General features: G+C 40.1%; 1 protein-coding gene across 5 annotated transcripts in view; it reads left to right on the top strand.

The window, feature by feature from the left end:
• The first annotated feature begins 16,489 nt into the window (after positions 1 to 16,489).
• The window catches only part of Pkia (cAMP-dependent protein kinase inhibitor alpha), a 65,103-nt gene continuing 60,062 nt past the window's right edge, over positions 16,490 to 21,530 (top strand). Inside the window, exons 1-2 of one of the 5 annotated variants that reach the window (XM_029475495.2) lie at positions 16,614 to 16,677; positions 18,247 to 18,324. Coding sequence is in view for 1 of the 5 variants with exons in the window: in XM_029475492.2 (XP_029331352.1) it covers positions 16,530 to 16,677 (148 nt within the window). In the remaining 4 variants the exon portion in view is untranslated. Of the gene's footprint in view, positions 16,678 to 18,246; positions 18,325 to 21,530 lie in introns of all 5 variants that reach the window. The other 4 variants (XM_021158872.2, XM_029475492.2, XM_085836036.1 and 1 more) reach the window with 4 other exon arrangements.

The raw sequence follows: 21,530 nt of genomic DNA, 5'->3' as shown, positions 1-21,530 counted from the left end.
TCAACCTTTCCAACTTGAAAATAACTGAAATAATTATGAAAATAATTAAGTGATTTGAGGATCTCAAAACACAGCAATAATAGAGTTAGACTTCAGGCCTGCAGCCACATCCTAAGTCTGTATACTTTCTACCTTTGGAACACACTGCAAGTATTTCCTTTCTTATTATATTTATTTGTGTCTATAAGTACATTTTTATACATATACACCATTTTCATCTTTGATATTCTTTTTAGAAATTTCTTATTAACTTTCTTCTAAATCATTTCTATAAAATTTCATTAGAAACATTCCAGTTATTCAAAATTAGCTCCAGCTATGCTTGCCTCATAATTTGGTATTTAGAATCTTCTCTAAATACCAAGTTATTGGTACTCAATGTTCAAAAACAAACAATATGAGAAAATGCATCTATTTTTGTACCTTTTATAAATGTTTTCTCCAGTATGGCAGAATCTAGAAGAAGTATGACTTTGATTTCAGAGGGAGTATATGCCTTATGTTTCAAAATTACATGTGCCTTCTGTATGGAGGTTAAGTGAAAAACCAGTGTAAGGTGTTCATCTTGTTTTATTAAAGTGAAACTAAAAGAATGGTAGACATTGCACAAAAATGCTGGATGATAAACAATCTGCAGTTAACAAATGAGTATAACCAGAATACTATAGACTGCCTAATATGTATCATAGAAAAGCTAGAGATGTTCAGCTAAAGGTTACCAGTCAGTGAACTATATCACACTATTATAAAGAAGTAAATGTGATTATATCAACTGATAAAAGATAAATCATTGATAAGGTTTTACAGTCTCTCATGTTTATAAATCTAAGATAACAATATTCAGAAAATAAGGTATCATGTTTAACATGATAAGTGACGTTTACCATGAAACTGCAGAGTTACTTAATTGTAAAGGACTGAAAGTCTATGCTAAGATCACACAGTCATCAAAGATGCCCACATTCACTACTACTCCTCAATATTACTCTGGACATTCCAATTGAACAACTAACACCACACACCACAAAGATCAATCCCAAATTGATCAGGAACTGAAATATAAAATTGGAAGCTCTTGAAGTACATAAAAAGGAAAATATTGGTTTAGCAACAGATTCTTAGACACACCAAAAACAAAAGTAAAAGAAAAAGCTAAGAGTCAATGTGGAGTTTATCAAATTAAATTATTTTTTCAGCAGAGTATATAACTAACCTTGTATGAATATGAAGGGCTAACCTTGTAAGAAATGAGAAAATAATTGCATCTAAGTACAGAACTATGTGAAACTCTCAAATAACAAATAAAGGAATATTTTTATTAAAATTGTAATAATTCAGTCCATAAAATGAGGGAGAAATGTCTAACTTCCAGGAACCTGATATAATAAATATAAATAGGACCTCCTGCTGATACAATATACACGTATGACCATGTGTTACCTTTATATATCTACAGGCATAAAATTCATGATGCTAAGCAGAATCTTTGAATATGTGTGAGCTGTGCAGCTAAAAGAGCTATAAATGTATATATGGTCCCTATTTCCTTTTATATAATACACAGACTAGTTTTTCCAGGGATATTATAAGTTCATTAGAGGTAGTCGTTATAATTGGCTTCATGCAATGGCACAGAAAGGATTTGTTCACAGATTGTTTTACCCTCTTCTGTTCTAGGTTACTCTCAGGCTTCATTTTTAAATGGAAGATACACAATAGACCTTTAAATGTAGGGCATGGCTGCTTTCTACATTTCCAAGTGAAAGCTTGCTTCAGTCTCCCTAAGGTAATCTCTGAAACATGAGCCCTTTAAAGGGGGATCAATCCTGCTATCTCTCTTCTTCCTCTTCTTCCTGCTATAAACATTGAGTTCCTTTGTGCCTTCTTAATTCATGGGATAGTTTGTCTCACTCTAGGGACTCAAAATTTGTAGTTTAGGAAGTAAATGGGAAAAATAATTTTAACAATAAAAATCAAACAACCATCATATTGGCTCTCATAAGGTATGAAATACTAATGGCACACTTCTTGAGAATGCTTTCTCAGGGCATGAGTTTCAATGACTTTCTAAGGGCATGAGGTTAAATGGCTTTCTCAGGGCATGAGTTTCAATGACTTTCTCAGTTGCAATGGAATGCAACATATTTTTCCCTGAGCTGAGAACTTTACAGGAAATTCTTACTCATAATGGCATATTGGGAGCTTATATCGTTCTTAAACCTTCACATTAAACATCTCTCAGAAACATTATATTTGACTTATTAAATCTAAATAATGAAGCAACTCATCTATAATTTAAAAGAATCAAAAGAATAGCCAAAACCTATTTTTAAAAGCAAACAACCAGCAGAGTGAATGTTTCAACCAATCAGTGTTATAGTCTCTAACAGAGGAAAAAAAAGGACCACTGGCTATTTTTCGACAGAAGCAAATGCCTAAAGATCTCTGATATCTCACCAGTGTGGAGAGAGGATTTTAGAGTGCTTAGCACTGGGAATCACAGTCATGACTGTTTGCTTGTTTCCTGTATAACCTAATCTGACCTTCAATTCCTGATCCTTCTCCCCAGTCTTGCAATTGCAAGCATGTGCCACTGTGCACAAAAGCACTAAGTACTGAGTGTTTGATGAACCTTGGTTACTTTATATGGATGAGGAAGTGTAGCGCTATATGGTGAATGTGCATCTGAATCAACAGCTGTGGGTCAGCATCACTAATCTAATGTGCAAAGTTACGTGTCTATACCAACTATGCCAAATAGTTGAAGCTGCAGTCCAATGGCAACACATGTGTCTACTGTGTGCAAAGCTTTTGTGTGTGTGTTAGGTCTCAGCACCAGAAAAAAAAAAAAAAAAAAAAAAAACAGGAACAGAAGTAATCAAGTAGGAATCCATGCTTTGTCACACCGAGGTAAATATAGACTTAATTTCATCAATGTATTAAAGAAAATAACAAGCAACTGGTATAAGGTAATTTGTAAAATGCCATAAAGGTAACATCAAAGGAGTATTTATATGCACCTTCACTGTTGTGTAATGAGCAGGAGAATATAACAAAATGTGCAAGTATCTGTACATAAGTACAGAGAGGCATGGATAAAGAAGAAACTAAAGAGTTAGGAGAATGATCAGCTACAGGAAGAGATGAAAACTAAATGCAAATGTTTATGTAACAAATGAAACAGAACAAGATTCAAATACATATAAAATATGTCACACACTTTATCAATGAACTCAACTTTACTTCATATAAATCTTATGATTACACTGAAGTAGATGGGGAAAAATGGATGAATAATGAACAATATAAGCAACAATGTGATACATAATGCTAGTGAAGTAGATCCCAGTAAATTAAATAAGTATGCATTTCTCCAAACTGATATAATGAAACAATAGTGAGGAGAAGAGAGACAATTCCTCCGAGGAGTTAAATGGGAATTAATAGTGGTAAGAGGAGTGGCTTGGATAATAATGGAACATCTGTGATACATCACAGCAGCTCCTGAAGACAGAAAGTATTGATAGAACTAAAATTGGTGTGGAGAAAATAAAGGTTGAAATGGATTACTTGAACAATCTGAAATTACAGACTCCTGAAATGCCCACTGCATGCAAATACAGTTATTTTGCAACTATCAAAGTTCTGTAGCTGAATAGAAGGAAATATTTCTCATACTCCATGTCATGGCATACTAAGAATCATAAGAGATTATAGTGCTGTTCAAATAACCTCAACTGTATGTTCTTGGCTCACAGCAAGAATTCAAAAGTCTAAACCTGAAGGGCATACTACATAGCCCACAAGTAAAATGTAAAAATGATAAGAGATCCTAGATAAGAAAACAAAGAAATAAATCAATTCACTACAGTAAGTGACCCTGGACTTGTATCAGGAAACATTTCAGTGTATTAACAGGATCATAAATTAGTCACTAACATTATACCAATGTGAATATTTTCGTGCATGGATTAAACACATTAAAGGTTTTTCACACAGCCTCACATGTCTCCAATATTTCTCACATGTGGCACAAATGTAGCAGTTTAAAGGAATTAATACTAAGTTCCAAGCTAGCAATAATGCCTCCGTGTTGAATTAAAGAAAGAAATCAAAGCACTTGCCCCTGGTGTCATTACACCAAAAACAAATTCAATATTTAGCTCTTGCCAAGAAACTGCAGATATTTAACATGACCAGGACATTGAAGTCCCCTGACAAGCAACAGCATTTCTAGTTTTGTTTTCTTACATGCAAAATGAGAACAATTCCAATACCCGATTCATAAAACTGATTATAGAAAAATGTAGATAACTATACTTTTATATTTTTTAGTTTTTAGTTTTTAGTTTTTAGATCACATAGCAGTAGGTAGTTATCACCAACGTGTTAATTATAGTATAAATGATGAGCAGATTAACAGCAATCACCTGTAATAACAATGTACACGCATGTCTGCAGTTGGCTTCCTGTGCTGAGCTCCCTTTGCCCTTTCATGCCCATACCTATTCTGCATGAATCGTCAAAACAGCCCCGTTGATCTCCTCTGAGAGAACTTACAATACATACCATGTGCTCATGCCACCAGCAATCTTGCAAGTCTATGCAATGCTTGTCTTTATGTCAGACTACAAGTCTTCTGTTAAAGAAAGTGTCACCCCTACAACTTAGCATAGCAGCAATCACATGGGAGATGCTCAAGAGACTTTTTGTTGTTGTTGTTGTTTTGGTTTGTTTGTTTGTTTGTTTTTTCAAGACAGGGTTTCTCTGTTTAGCCCTGGCTGTCCTGGAACTCACTTTGTAGACCAGGCTGGCCTCAAACTCAGAAATTCGCCTGCCTCTGCCTCCTGAGTGCTGGGATTAAAGGCGTGCACCACCACGCCCGGCTTCAAGAGACTTTTTTGAAATAAAATTGTTAGTGGATAAAGGAGGAAAGGTTGTTAAGTTATTTCTTAACATAAACTAAGCATAAAGGTGTAGGTAAACATAATGAACTTTTTCCTTTCTTTCAATGGTATAAAGATTGTCTACTACAGGGCCAAATGCTGGTGTGTGTGCTGATGCGTTCACTATCTTTCAATGGCTTTCCATATCGATAGGCATCCCTAACAAGTGAACATTAACCAGAGAAAATATTCCCCTTGTTTTAGTGTTTAAATGATGGTAAGACAAACTCTCTTCTGACATTCTAGCTTCTCATATTTGAAGATCATGTCAGAGATAAAGCAATTACTTTATTGCAAAGTTCTAAGTTACAAACATATAATATGAATAGAATAGAATAGAATAGAATAGAATAGAATAGAATAGAATAGAATAGAATAGAATAGAATAGAATAGAATAGAATAGGGCAGGATAGGGCAGGGTGGGCCTGGACATGGGACAGTTCAAAATAGTATAACATAAATAAATAAATATCAATGGCTCTGTCATCTTCCACATTCAGCCAAAGTGTGACCCTTAACATAATCTCAAACTGAGGAAGAGGGTGGAGTGCTAAGTAGCATGCATATATATTATTGGTTGAGCATTTCTCTATCACTAACATTGAAAATAACATTTGCACTTTTTAAAAACCTATGTAAAAGATGGCATGGAGTGGGCTGGGTTCTGGGCTGAAGGGGATGTTATCTTTCATGTTGATATTTCCAGATTTAGTCACAAGAGGGCAAAATTGGGTTACAAATAGAATGGAGATCCACCCAACATAATAAGCCAGTTTATGTGAGTGAACAAGAGTGGACCAGAAAGCATTGAATTTGTATTAGAGAGAAAACGGTGGCAGTGCAGATCTTCAAAGACTAAATGGTTGTTTACCTTTATCATTATTTCCAGAGCCACAGAAAATTTATATCCAATTGGTCATCAAGTGTGGAAAAGTCATGGATATAGAGAAGAGCAATGGGTTAGAGAATGCTGCAAGCCTGCTATGCTTATCTCTATGCAGATGACTTTTAAAAGTTAGCTTTAATTGTGTATATTTATGGGTACACTGAAATAATGTAATTTCCCATGTATGCTTACAATTATAACTATCAAATTAGAGTATTAATATATCTATCAACAAAATTTGTTAAATAAAACATGTTTCAGAATGATTTTACTAAGAAGTCATCCTTTACCTAATACGAAATCATTGGTTTAAAAAGTGCTGATGAGGCATTCCTAGGTAACAGGGTATTCTGGCTTCCATTTGGTTGTTGTGATAAAACTAAGACCAAAAGCAAATTAGGGGACGAAAGGGTCCTCCTAACAGGTTACATTCCATCACCGTGAGAAATTAAGGTAGAAATTTTGTAAGAATCTGAAGCAAAAGTCCATTTAGATCACTGCTTGCAGCAGAACCAACTCCTCAGGGAATGGCCTCACCCCTGGGAGCTGAGCTCTCCTGCAGTGAGGAGCAATCAGCAGGACCCATCACAGATCCTGAGGTGCACAGGCCACTTGCTTCTTCACTTGCCAGCAGAAGTCCCCCTCCCCCAGGCTCTCTCTCACGCGCTTCTGCTGCTTGCCTCTGCATTTTTCCTCAGAAGCTCTGCTTTCTCCCACCTGTCCTTCCCCCTCCTGACTTCCACCTCCCTGGCTGCTCCAAAAGGACTCAAGGAGCCGTGGGTGCCAGCCTGAGTAAGTCAAATGACAAAAACTCCTCAGCTTCAGTGGTGCCAAGACCAGCATTCTCCCAGATAACCAGATGCAGCTGGTGCTTATCCTTGAAGAAAGGAGATTAGGGTCCCATGATATAATCATAGAAAAGAGGTAATCAAAGATCACAAACAGTTATGGCCTTCCATAAAACTAGTTCCTGATAGCCCCACAAAAGACAATCTTTAATCCCCCTCTCAGCCTCGCTATACCGCCCTACCAAATGGTGTCCTGTCTGAGTTATGACTTACCTCACTCGCCTTCTCTCTCCTTCATCCTAAGCATTCAAGAAATTTCTAACTCTGCTATATATAAGTTCTAAAACACTAAAGCTTGGGATCGCACTCCGGACCTATGCTGTGGGGAGGTTTGCTATCCAAGTCAAGACTCTCAATAAAGGACTCGTGTGCAAATTGCAGCAACTTCCGTGTTCTTGAGCTCTCCTGTGTTTTTCTGCGGAATTGGGGCAGAGCTATACATCCACAGGCAAATCTGACTCTAGGCTGTGTCAAATGGACATTTAGAGGCAGATAAAACATTGGGCTGAATATTTCGTTTTAGCATGTCATTAGGTGCCAAAATTGTCGGCGTTTGTGATCGTACATAATGTTAGAACAAGGGAAAGACGCGTCTGACACTTAAGAATTATCCAAAGTCTTCAATTCCCTCTTTACTAGAATAAGAGTCTGTTGTCTACCTTGGGAGTAATTTCTTACACTTACTCTGAATACAATGGCCACCACCGTCGGCTGGAGCGGCTGGAGTGGCCAGGCAAAATCTGCGGAAGAGACCTAAGCCAGCAGAGCAGCTGTGCTAAGGAGACAAGTGGGCCTGGTACCTTTGCCTACTGGTAGTGTTTAAATTTACAATCACCAACCCTAACAAACCCTAAACTCTGATCAGTTCCTTCCCCTGCCCTACACAAACACTACAGACCTCCTCTTGGCTCACAAATGTTTCACCTTCAGAAGTTTCAGCAATTCCTTTGATCCCAAGGGACAGAGGTGAGGACATGACATCTGAGCACATAAGATGCTGTCTACTCTGGAGCCCTTCCTTCTTTGGGAAAATGAAAATTTGTCCACTGACCCAAAGCCAAATCCAGTTATATTCACTGGATCCCTCTCCATGACTCTCCGTGACCAGCACACACACACACACACACACACACATAGACAGACAGAGAGAGAGAGAGACAGAGACAGAGAGACACAGAGACAGACAGACAGACAGACAGACAGACAGACAGACAGAGAGTATAATCTTTCCCCTGCTGAATCAATGCTTTCCTCTGTACTAGATGTTCTCATTAGCATGCAAAAATGTCCACCTCCAAACAAGTAAAATCCTTTTCTGTTTCCACTTCTGATTTTAATCATGACTCCACTCTTCTGGTCCTTTTTATGCTAGTGTGGCCATGGTTCCCAGCTAAAGTGGTAGCTCACGTGTTTTAAAACTACAGGCAACAGTTAAGGTTAGGGGAGATATGCTAAGATTCAAGATGATACATTGTGAGGTAGCTAATGTCTTTGAAGCAGCCAAAGTCACTGAAGAATTATGTGTATGGGACACTCCAATCAAGCCAAACACTACTCTCAGATTTAGCTGAAGATTAAATTATCTTCGCAATTATCACAGCAGATGCAGAGATCTGTGACTGCTCTAGGTGGTGAGAATAAGTGAGGCCTGAGGGCTCAGCCCTAACAACATCATCTATACTTCCTCATCTAAGGCTCTGGGAACCACATGAATGGGAGAAGGAGACAAAGAATGTAAGAGTGAGGAGAAACTGAGAAAAGGAAACGTTCTCTTGTGAACCTGGCACAGCCACTGCAACCACTACCCCCAAAGCATTGGGATAATGGGGTAGATGCCACTGGGCTTGTCTTAAAGAACTATGGATGAGACGAGGGCCTTAGCTTGTTCAGCTAAACTGCTTGTTACTGGTAAATTCTGGGAAGGAGTGACCATTGTCTTCAACTCCGTGGGTCTACAGTGAGCTATGGACAGTTTAAAACCCATGTTTACACAAACAGCCCAAATTAAACTCAGTGAGTCACAGAACAAAACAAAACATGCATATAAGAAAACGACTTGAGACCAGCATGAGTTAATAGTGCTGATAGGTGCCACAGGTAGAGCTATACATCCCTCCTGCCAGAGATAAGGGAAATGATTCCTTTTGGCAGAGGTGGACCTATTTCACAAGTTCCTGGAGAATGCTAGTTTTATCGAACCACCAGAAATCTTCCTATAGTACAGATTGAGCTCATTTCTGGGTATTTGGACAGCAACTAAACCTAATGCTAAGCACTTCACTTAAGCAAGTATTCAAACACAGATTCCAACTTCAGCATCATACTGTATTATATAAGTGTTATAGCTACTCCTTACCAGAGAGAGAAAGAGAGAGAGAGAGAGAGAGAGAGAGAGAGAGAGAGAGAGAGAGAGAGAGAGAGAGAGATGACAGAAGATGGGAGCCAAGGAAAGAACCAAGCAGATGGTGGGGTCATTACCATCATTACCCTTTTAATGCTGTATTTCTGTTTTATCAGCTTGTGTGTGTTGATTTTTACAGTACCTACTATCAACTTTCATATAAGTGATAGTGTTTTTATAATTTGTATCAGAGTTATTGGGTAAACAGGGCATTTTGATCTCTCTTGGCTTATATTACTGGATAAAACTATTCTATAAGTTCATAGTAGGAAAATATCTTACAATACATTATTTATTCCGTATAACTCTAATGTTTTCTGTCCCTTAGCCTTACTATCCTTAAATTGTCCTGCATACATTTTATATGATATTCTTTTTAACCTTATTAAAAGAGTAGAATTCTTTACATAAAATTAGAAGTAGTCTGTAGAGCAAATCACAAGCAAGTCACAGCCAAAACCTAACCACACTGTAAAACAAATCACAGGCCAAACCTAGCCATGCTGTAGAGCAAATTACAACCAAAACCTTGCCACAGTTCCTGTGATTAGGAGTGAAAAAGTAAAAGCACATTTTCTGTGGGTATCTTCCTCCACTCCTTTCAGTAAGTCGTAGTTACAGACAACAGTACCGAAAGCCCAGCACTAAGCACTCAATTTCTTTTCCTCCCATTAATTTATTTACTTGTTCACCTTACATCCCAGTCTCTCCTCAGATAGTCTCTTCCCCCATCCCTTCTTCCCTTCTCCTCTGAAAGAGTGGAGCCCTTCTGGGTATTCATCCCACCCTGGCACATCAAGTCTATGCAGGGCTAGGTATATCCTTGCCTATTGAGGCCAGACAAGGCATCCCAACCAAGGGAATGGATTCTACAGAGAGGCAACAGAATCAGGATAAGCCCCTGCTCCAGTTGTGAGAGACCCACTTGAAGGCCAAGCTGCACATCTGCTGCATATGTGTGGGGAGCCTAGGTCCAGCCTGTGTATGCTCTTTGGTTGGTTGCTCAGTCTCTGACCTCTGCCATGGGTCCAGGTTAGTTGACTTTTGGTCTTCCTGTGGAGTTCCTATCTCCCTTGGAGCTCTCAATCATTTCCATAAAAGTACCGAAGCTCCATCCAATATTTGGCTGTGGATCTCTACATCTGTTTCAGTCAGCTGCTGTCTGGATCCTCTCAGAACAGTCATGCTAGGCTCCTGTCTGCAAGCATAACAGAACATCATTTATAGTGTCAGGGATTGATGCTTGCAGTGGAGTAAGACACTAGTTGAGCCCGATATTCGCTTGCCATTCCCTCAGTCTCTGCTTCAACTTTGTCACTGCATTTCTTATAGACAGGACAAATTTTGGGTTGCAAGTTTTGTGGGTGAGTTAATGCCCTTTTCCTCCACTGGGTGTCATAATGGCTGCAGGAGGTGAACACTTCAGATTCCATATCTCTACTGCTATGAGTCTCATCTAAAGTCACCCCCATAGACTCCTAGAAGCCTCCCCCATCCCAGGTCTCTAACATGTCCTACACCCCTATGGAGTGTGAAGAACAGATTTGCTTGTCAATGGGGTGACAGATGTTGGGACCAAGTCCCTCTCAATTATAAATCTGAGAAACTAATCTCTGCTAAATTGTTAATGGCTGCTAATGAAATACTCAGTTATCCTTTTGATAAAACATTTGCATATAAATGAATCTTTCTGGATGGACTCCTTTAACCCCAAGGAGATGTTCTGAATGCTGGCAAGCCTCTAGGTCTGCTTTCTCATTGTCCCTTGCTGTTATCAATAGGCTGTTTGATCTCTAATTTTAGGACATCATAAAGGAAGCAAATGCAATTAAGCACTAAATCAAGAGCTGGAGTTCAGCTTCTAAAGAATGAAGTTCACTGAAAATTGAGAGTAAAATCAAATGAAAAGAACTCTCTCACTCCGCTTATCAAATGAAACTTCCTGTCATGCTAGCATGAACAGAAGGTCCCAGTGTGCCTTCTGCTGAGCTTCTATGGGGCTTGATTAACTGACCAGAACTTCTATGATGTGAATGTTGCAAGTCCAGAACCAAGAGGGAGTCTTAAGCTATTACATTGCCTTTCTCTGCATCTGACTAAACATCTTTGTGACAATTAAGCAAATACTTTGAGATTTACAGTCACACACCTACCTTCTATCAACCAAAAGACTAAGTTAAATACCACCAGCCAATATTTGAGGCCCATAGCAAATGTTTCTCTACTTTGATTTAAACAATGGGTTCTAATTACTTTAATGTTGCTGTGATAAAGACAGTGACCAAAATCAACTCAAGAGGAAAGGACTATGTCTGTTTATACTGCCAGATAAAGGTCCATCACTGAGAACAGAGAGGACAGGAGCTCAAGGCAAGAACCCTGAGGCAGGAACTGAAGCAAAGCCCTGGGGAACACTGCTTACTGGCTTACTCTGACTCACTTGCTCAGTTTGCTTTCTTATTTGTCCTGGGGCCACCTGTTCAAGATGACACCACCTATAGTGAGCTAGGCCCTCTCCACATCAATCAGCAGATATAAAAATGCTCGTAGACAGGGAATAGACTAATTTGATGGAGACAATCCTTCATATGAAGTGGACTCTGTTAGGTTGATAAAGCATAAACATCATACCCATCTATTTAATGTTTCTACTAATTTATTTGAAAAGTTCATTGGCTCATAACTTTCATTGTCTCGTTACTAGAAAACGTCATTAAATTAGTGCTATGTTTAAATGGAGTGATGGGTAGTCTAAATCTGTGTTCCTAGGCTATCGTATATTTGGTCTCAAAGTAAATTTCTCCTACTCCTTTGAGATGAGGACTGTTTGATGTTGTTCCTGTTTGTTGGTTGGTTTGCATGGACTTTAGTGAGTGCCTATTTTCAAGAACACAGATGTTAACATTGTGTGGTGAAATAAAATATTAGTATTTATTTTTCCTTTTTAAATCTATCGTCCTGAACCTCTCACTGTGCTGATGTGCAGAAGCATTGAGTCCTACCACTTAATGCCTACCTTTGTCTTTTCTCTTTCAGCATCTGCACACTGATTCCATTTAACTAAATGAATAAATGAATTGGTAGATACATAAATAAATAAATAAATGTCTGGCCCTATGGAGATAGTTTGTTCTTGCTTCTCAAAGGTAAGGATCAGAATACAGGTCCCCAGAAACCAGATAATAAAGGGCAGGACATTATACCTGACCCCAGCTCTCATAAGCAAGATGGGAAGCAGGGATGGGAAGATTCCCAGAAGCTTCCTTACAGACAAGCATAACAACAAAGGATAACAAAGTCCCACTGCCTCAGAAAAAGCTGCAGGTTGAAGACCAAGCCAGAAATTTCTTTCTAGACTTCCATGTATATAACACAAAAAGTGCCTCCACTCAAATACAGGAACAGAGAAATGGGGAGATGGAGAGAAAGAGAGAGAGAGAGAGAGAACGAAGTCAAGCTACATGAAGATATAGTTACAAAGCCTGCAGAAGTCATTGATTTTTGGATCTCTTTACACACACCCTTCCCTCTATTGAGTGTATATTGTGTTTTATGTCTAGCAAAGCTAACATCTCAGTTATAAATTATATAATTATAGAGAAAGATACTAACTTTTAAGAATAGAAATCAAAGTATTTAAAAAACAATATCATGATAGAGAAATGAGCAGATAGTGAGTCTTTGTTAGTAGCATTTAGTAGAGTCAGGAATGGTGATATGCATCTTTAATCTTAGCACTAAGAAGGCAGAGGCAAACAGATCTCTGAAAGTTCAACACCAGCATTGTCTACACAAAGGGTTCCTGGAAAGTCAGGGCTGAGTACAGAGATCCTGTCTAAAAATAAACAAAAATCCCACATATAGTAATAACTTTTAAGTGTATTGAGTTATATTAAAATGTATTAAGTTATACACATTAAAATATGATTATTAGAGCCATATATTAATAACTCTATGGCCGCTATGTGTTATAAGACACTGGAGGTCAGCAGTTGAGTGTATAATAGTAAATGGTAGCATCATATCTCTCAGTGTTGGAATGGGCATTCACAGGAAAGCTAGAATCATGTTTACAAGAGCAGAGTAATCTGAGGCCTTTGTATGTCTCAATTAATTTATAAGTATTAAGCACATATACATGGTACATACAGAAATGTTTATTGGTATGTGTTCACATAGTTAATACACAAATACAGGCTTTACTCTTCTGTATGGAAGGCCTAATTAAGAGTCCTTTTCTTGGAATCAGAGTTGGTGTCTATAACTTAGTCTCTGCTATCATTCTCCACAAAAAGGAAATTGGTGACCGATTTAAGTTCTGAGCCCAGAACATTTTGAAATTCAAGGAATTGTTTCACACATATAATGTGATTAATATAAAAAATTGCTAGACACAAGAGCACAGGAGAGGTGTAGTGCAGCAGAAACACCTGACAAATGCAGCTATCCGCTGAAGAGCTCTCAATGGAATATTTTAAACAATAAAATAAGGAAACATTAGACTATTACCAAAAGTATAACATCCTTATCTATATTAATCAATTGAGTTAAATGATACATGAGGGCATGTAGACAAAGCTAATCTGGAGGAGAATTCCACTTACTCAACATTATTATTTATGCCCACAGGTTGAATGCAGCTCCCTAGACGCTTGGGCTTCACACAGTGCCTAGATTTCAACAGTAGTGATAGGCTTTACAACTCAACAACAGAAAACCTGACTGTATCTGTCAGCTCTTCAAAGTGAATACCAACAATCATATCATTGTGGCCATACGTAATCTTGAGATAACTGTGCTGAAGGGCACTTCATCTCTATGGTCATAGTATCCACAACCCAAGGAAACTGAGAGTTAGCTCGGACTAATCATAAAGAGATTTAACAGTTGAGTAAATGTGGTATCTTGGACAGGAGTACAGTAAAGAGCTGAAGTCACTACAAAAAACTCAACAAGCCTGCATAAAGACAGCCTTTAGTTCGTGCCTGAGTCTCTTTACCTTCTGGAAGGAAGCTCCTGTATTCCTGTGTGATGCTCATAGTAGAAGATCTTGGGAGTAGGACAAATGGAAATCTGTACTAATTCCTCAGTTTGCCTATACACCAACAGTGTGCTAAACATGGCATCTATTAAAGACTGAAAAGTAACAATATGTTGATATAGCTATAAAAACACATTAAGGGATTGTTTATTTCTGCTAGTGACAACATTACAGTATGTTCACTGCTTATCTTAGGGTTTTATTGCTGTGAAGAGACCTATGACCAAGGCAATCCTTACAAAGGAAGGCATTAGTTAGGGCTGGCTTCCAGCTTCAGAGGTTTAGTTTAGCATCTTCATGATGGAATCATTACAGTGTACAGGCAGATACTGTGCTGGAGAAGCAGATGTTCTACATCTTCATTTGAAGGCAAGATAAGGTAACCGGATTCCACACTGACTAGAGCTAAAGGTGGCCTCTACAGTAAAACACTCCCTCCCAGTAGTGCCACTCTCTACAGGCCAATCATTCAAATACACGAGACTGTGGTGGTTGTACCTATTCCAAGCACCACACTGCTGTGGTTTCTTCCCACATTTCTGTTTAAAGTCCACATTCAATGCTAATGTCAGCCACACATTAGTGAAACTTAAGATGTTACTTCTCAGCCTTATTCTGCAGTTGTGAACTAGAGGCATATACCTCTATGATGCAAGCTAAGAATCCAGCAATCTGTGGTAGGAGGAAGGGCTTGCTTTTATGAAAATGAGTGCAGAGATGCACTAAGCTGTCTCAAATTTCAAGTGTATACAACCTGCACTAATTAATCCTGCATTAATAATTCTCAGAATTATTAATTTTGGTTTTTGTTAACTCTGGTGGCTCTACTACTGACTCTGTTCTGGAATTGATAGAGGGGTATGAAGTTTTTTGTTTTTTAGTTTCTTCCTTGCCCTTATGCTGGACAGATTCCCAGGGTAATACTGGCAACCTCTAATGATGCTCACGAGGAAGGCCAAGATATGAGGAATGAGGCACATCCACTCTGCATAATACTGGTGATAAGGAAACTCCCTGCTTGGAAACGACTTGCTTGGAAAAGAAACCCTGGCCAAGCACCAAAAAGAGAAAATCCTCAGCTGCCTTTCGCCCTTTATACTACCAATCACCTGAACTGTTGGCTAGCCAGTACCTTGGAAGCAAGCAAAAGGGGAAGTGCAAGATTTGTGGTAGCTCAAAATGACCTCTGTTGTAAAAAGTTAAGGAAATGTGTTCTTTTCCCAGAATTTGCCTCACTGCAAGGTGCGCTAAGAGATAGTCATCTGATTGTTTAGAAAAGCCCACACATTGTCTCTGGTCCTTAAGTCTGCCCCCTTAATGCTGTTAAAGGTTAACCAATGATAAACTGCCAGCCCTAAACTGTGACTGAAAACTGCTCTTAAAAATGTATAAAAGGTGTGTGCTTTAGCTACTCGAGGTTGCTTCTATCCTGATTTCAGGATGACCCCAGCATGCTGGATCAATAAGTCTCTTGCTTTTTGAATCAATCTCTGTCTCTGCGTCTCTGTGAGTGTGGGACATAAGGGACCTAAGGCTTTTCCGGTCTTACAGACGCATGGAGGGAGAGCCAATTTAAAGCAAGCAAGGACAAGAAGCTTGTGTGCATCCATGCTTAGTTTGTCATCATGGGAAATTCTGAGAAATCCGTTGGGAGTTACAGCTCTCTGCAGATGTGAAATCTGCCTCTTGTTTTTTCAAATATTATTGCTTTCAGCCAGGCAGTCTAGCCCAAAAGCAGAGACTGTAGGGTACAAGGAGAGAGCTGGGAAGCACATCTGTCCACTAGCAAACAGAACTAAAATCCTGGAATGACCCTTCTCAGTGTCCTTGGGTGATTTCTCTGTTCTCCTCCTCTTCACTGGGTTGGAAGAATCCTATTCTATCACAATAGCAAGAAAATGGAAGTCCACAGTCTTCAGCGTTCATAACTGTTTTTACTCGTGTGTGTGTGTGTGTGTGTGTGTGTGTGTGTGTGTGTGTGTGTGTTAGAATCAAATGACTCATGCTATGAGGGTTCTTTAAAAGGCCGGTTACCCATTTTAATGTTTTCGGAGTATATGACTGTTTATTTCAATAGACAATCATCCCTCAGATTCGGCGAAATGAACAGTACTGATATAGAAGATGGAGAGGGTGGGAAACCTACACTGTCAGATGGAGCTATCCAAACAGCGACAGTGACAGGGGAGTGCGGAGATCAAGGACTCTCTGTAAAGAAGGTCTGTTTGCCCCTTCTGTTTTGTTGCACAATCCGGCAATGCTGCGGGTGTAAAATCGGTCAGAGAAAATCAGTCCCCACTCCGGGGAGCAGCGTCTTTCGGGTGCAGCTGGCAGACGCAATTCCTGGAACACAGAGCGGCGAGTCTCCCCCCGCGGTTCGCACGGAATGCGCTGCTCCGGCGGGCGATGACTTCATGCAGCCAGCCTGGAGTAGCCAGCGGCCGCTGCAGCTGCGGGTGGGGCGGGGGCCTTGCGAGCCCAGAGCCCAGCACACGCGGCCAGGCGGGCAGGACTGCAGCCAGGGGCAGCCGGGACGCGTCTCTCCATCCGGAAGGTAAGCCGCTGGCCCGCGCTTTCCGATCCAAGACGGCTTTCCGCCTGGTTGGGACTAGCTTTGTAGGATCCCGGGGGGAAAAAACAATTAGCCCGCTGCATTCTACAGTGGGAAATGGAGCAAGGGAGTGAAAGGTTGATTAGCCTTGAATTGAAATGGGAAAAGAGGTGTTTGGAAGAAACAAAGGGGCTTTTCAGTCCCCAGTTCTTAAAGGCGATCAGCCATTTCCGTAGCAGGTTGGTTTAAATACTGATGACTTAGAAATGTAAAACCGTCTGAATGTCCATTTAACCTTTGTGTCTTCTACTTTCCATCAGTCTTTCTCTGGCTTGGGAGGCGTGTGTCCTTTGAAGCAGTTGGGGCAGTAGTCGGTAATCTCTCCTACACGTCCTCCTTGCTTCTCTGTCATCTCTGGTGTGATACCTGTGTGTTTCTTCTCTCATCTCAATGTCGTGACACCTGCTTGCTTCAATACAGTTCCTTTGGGAGTCAGGGTGCAGGGAGAACTTCGCTCCCCTCCCAAGTTCTGCCTAAGGTGGGCTGCACTTGGCAACTTCTCCCTTTATTTTCCATCTTCTCTGCCAATCAGCTCATTGATTTTCAGAGGTGCTGTATCTCATCATCTTTTTCCCTTCTTCAGTTCCATGACTGAGTTCATTAAGGACCCAAGAAGGGCTTTGCCTCACAGAAGGTTCCTTGTTGGTTATTCCCTTAACACACCCCTGAAGCTGTACAAAGGAATAAACGTCCCGCTTTCAGCTCAGGACAGACATGGTTTTCCCTAAGTGTTTTTCTTGCTGTCACCCTGGTTGGCTACCAAAAGGCTTGCTTGAGTGGAATAACAGAATATGTTGGGCAATGCAGGCTGTTCTCTCTGCATACATAGGTACAGGAAAAGGAAATGGCAGACTCTCCCGTTCTCTTAAAATAGTTCTAGTTCAGCTGGGGTGTAAGAAAATCAGCTGTCAGAGTTTAGTAGTGTGTATGCCCCAGGATTCCTTAGTAACCCTAAGCTGGGGCTTTCCTGTTGGCAGACAGAAAGCCAAGGTGACCCCAATCTCAGACTTTGATTATTTGAGCATGCCCAGGTTTGTCTCCTCATGTACACGCTCCTTATACCCTCACACACAACATGAGCTATCCCCACCCGCTACCCTTCCCACCCCGAGCTCAAGTCCTTATTCTCAGCTGGGGACATAAGTTTGAGTAAGCTATGAAGCAGGTAAGATGGCTGTAGTGGGTGGCGCAAATGTGTGCCTCAACAACAGAGTAGTTGCAGTAAACTGGATTGTGTGGAATCTGGGGGCCAACATTCCGTATATAAGAAGAGCTGTCATCTCCATACTTGAAATTGGAAAGTCTGTTCGACTCAATGGCCACGCCATTTTATTCAGTGAAAAGGTAAATCGGTGAAAACCAGGAGGGCCTTTAACCTAGAAATGACAAGTGTGCCTGGTTCCCTTCCCAGTGTTAGAGATTCTCTGATGTCAGGCTAATTCTTGTGTGTTTACTTGGTTTAGAAATTCCCTTTAGGAAGATCTCAGTTTGCTCCTTTGTTTCCACCTGCAGTATCTGGCCAGAAGGACAGGTTGCCCACTACAAAACAGCCCGCTCCAGGAACTCTCTCTGGGGTTTCCAGGAACTCAGGTTATTTCTGTTTGTGTATTGTTATTACTGTATCTTGAATATGTTTTTATTTCACACATTAAACACTTGAGATTTCCTAATGAAGGAAACTAAGAATAAGATTGTAAAAGTCCTCACTCCTTCACCTTCCCTAATTTTAAAATACTTAATGAATCAATTATTTTTCTGAAAAATAACTAATTTTATATATATATATATATCACACACATATATATGTATGTATATATATAACACACACACACATATATATATATATATATGTAATTCTTTTTAGTAAATTTGACTTCTAAATCAAAGTCCAATTATATAATGATCACTTGATCCTACAGGGACAGAAAAAATCCCTATGATGTTCTGATTAAGAGTGAGGTGCCTGAGAGAGCATCCTATATGTTCTGGTTGGGAGAGAGGTGTCTGAGAGCATCCTACATGTTCTGGTTGAGAGAGAGATGCTGAGAGCATCCTATATGTTCTGGTTGAGAGAGACATGTCTGAGAGCACTGTGTTGGCAGCTACAAATTCAAAGGCTGTGCTATTTCCTTTTTGAGGAAACTGAAATATCTGGCAAGAAATTGCTTCAGTATCATGGGGATGGTGCTCAGTGAGCTGGCAGGATGTCTGTCAATGTTTTCACAGTTGAAACTAATACAACATGTGAAGGTACGTTGCAGGGAAGGAAGAAAACAACTAAAGAGGTACAACTAAGGAGGACATGGCACATAAGAAATCCTGATATGCACCATGTTGTGTTTAAACTATTTCGAGGAATATTTGTAAGTTCAGAGCTTTAAGCAGAGATATGTGCTTGTGTACACACACACAAATGTACACACACATACAAATGTACACACACACATGCACATATGCATGCACTCACACATACATATTTACACTCATACACACACATATATACATATACACACATATACACAGGAACACACACATGCACACATATATACAAACATGCGCACACATTCACAAGAAACATACACACATCACACACATGTATACAGGAATACACACGTGGACACATATACACAGGATCACATACACACATGCACACACATATGCATAGTGAACATACATACACACATGTACACATGAACATACACAGACAGAGACATACGCACTCTCACACACACATAGATGATGTTCTCACTGAGATTGAGTTATTGCCGTTTTTCCATTGCTCCCCATGTTGAGGGAGAGAGGGAGAGAGAGAGAGAGAGAGAGAGAGAGAGAGAGAGAGAGAGAGAGAGAGAGAGAGAGAGAGAGAGAGAGAGATCAGAAATACAGAAGGGATAATCGAATGGTTCGCAGGATCAAGTGCTAAGCAAGGTGCAAGTGTTCGTGTGTGTCTGAAGAGATGGAATTGAAGCCAGGCAGCTGCTTTTCCAACCACACAAACATTGTGTGTTGGGCAGACAGCATTATGAGAAGCTTAGCAGGAGCCAATCAAAATGTCAGAGGTGACTCCTCCTGTCAAAGGAATGTGAGTGGTGTCACACTGCTGCCAGTAGCTGCCCCTGAGACAGTCTTACAAAGAAGTGATGAAGAACAGAAAGACAGAGGAAGAAATTTCATTCTTTGTTTTTATTAGGCATTTTCTTCATTTACATTTCAAATGCTTTCCCAGTTTCTTCTCTGAAAGTCCCCTATACCCTCCCCCAGCCCTGCTCGCCAACCCACCCACTCCCTCTTCTTGACCCTGGCATTCCCCTGTACTGGGTCATATAATCTTCGCAAGACCAAGGCCCTCTCCTCCCAATGATGGCTGACCAGGCCATCCTCTGCTACATATGCAGCTAGAAGCACAGATCTGGGAGTTACTGGTTAGTTCATATTGTTGATCCTTCTATAGGATTGCAGACCCCTTTAGCTCCTTGGGTACTTTCTCTGGCTCCTTCATTGGGAGCCCTGGGTTCCATCCAATAGATGACTGTGAGCATCCACTTCTGTATTTGCCAGAGACTGGCATAGACTCACAAGAGATAGCTATATCAGGGTCCTGTCAGCAAAATCTTGCTGGCATATTGAATAGTGTCTGGGTTTGGTGGTTGTTCATAGGATGGATTCCTGGGTGAGGAAGTCTCTGCATGGTCCTTTCTTCCATCTCAGCTCCCAACTTTGTCTCTGTAACTGCTTCCATGGGTATTTTGTTTCCCATTCTAAGAAGGAATGAAGTATCCACACTTTGGTCTTCCTTCTTCTTGAGATTCATGAGTTTTGCAAATTGAATATTGGGTATTCTGTTTCTGGGCTAATATCCACTTATCGGTGAGTGCATATCGTGTGAGTTCTTTTGTGATTGGGTTACCTCACTCAGGATGATATCCTCCAGATGCCTCCATTTGTCTAAGAATTTCATGAATTCATTGTTTTTAATTGCTGAGTAGTACTCCATTGTGTAAACGTACCACATTTTCTGTATCCATTCCCCTGTTGAAGGACATCTGGGTTCTTTCCACCTTCTGGCTATCACAAATAAGGCTGCTATGAACATAGTGGAGCATGTGTCCTTATTACAAGTTGGAACATCTTCTACATATATGCCCAGGAGAGGTATTGCTACATCTTCCAGTAGTACTATGTCCAATTTTCTGAGGAAATGCCAGACTGATTTCCAGAGTGGTTGTACCAGCTTGCAATCCCTCCGGCAATGGAGGAGTGTTGCTCTTTCTGCACATCCTCACCAACATCTGCTGTCACCTGAATTTTTTATCTTAGCCATTCTGACTGGTGTGAGGTAGAATCTCAGGGTTGTTTTGGTTTGCATTTCCCTGATGATTAAGGATGTTGAACATTTTTTCAGGTGCTTCTCAGCCATTCAGTATTCCTCAGTTGAGAATTCTTTGTTTAGCTCTTTACCCCATTTTTAAATAGCTTTATTTGACTTTCTACAGTCCACCTTCTCGAGTTCTTTATATATATTGGATATTAGTCGCCTATCAGATTTAGAATTGGTAAAGATCCTTTCCCAATCTGTTGGTGGCCATTTTGTCTTATTGACAGTATCTTTTGCCTTAAAGAAGCTTTGCAATTTTATGAGGTCCCATTTGTCAACTCTCGATCTTACATCACAAACCATTGGTGTTTGTTCAGGAATTTTCCCCCTGTGCCCAAAATCTTTGAGGCTTTTCCCCACTTTCTCTTCTATAAGTTTCACTGTCTCTGGTTTTATGTGGAGTTCCTTGCTCCATCTAGAC

The sequence above is a fragment of the Mus caroli genome, unplaced genomic scaffold, assembly GCF_978045245.1.
Source record: "Mus caroli unplaced genomic scaffold, Mus_caroli_1 scaffold_3, whole genome shotgun sequence".
Classification (NCBI taxonomy): domain Eukaryota; kingdom Metazoa; phylum Chordata; class Mammalia; order Rodentia; family Muridae; genus Mus; species Mus caroli.
Note: the sequence above shows the minus strand (reverse complement) of the source record. Positions and strands in the feature narration are given on the sequence as shown.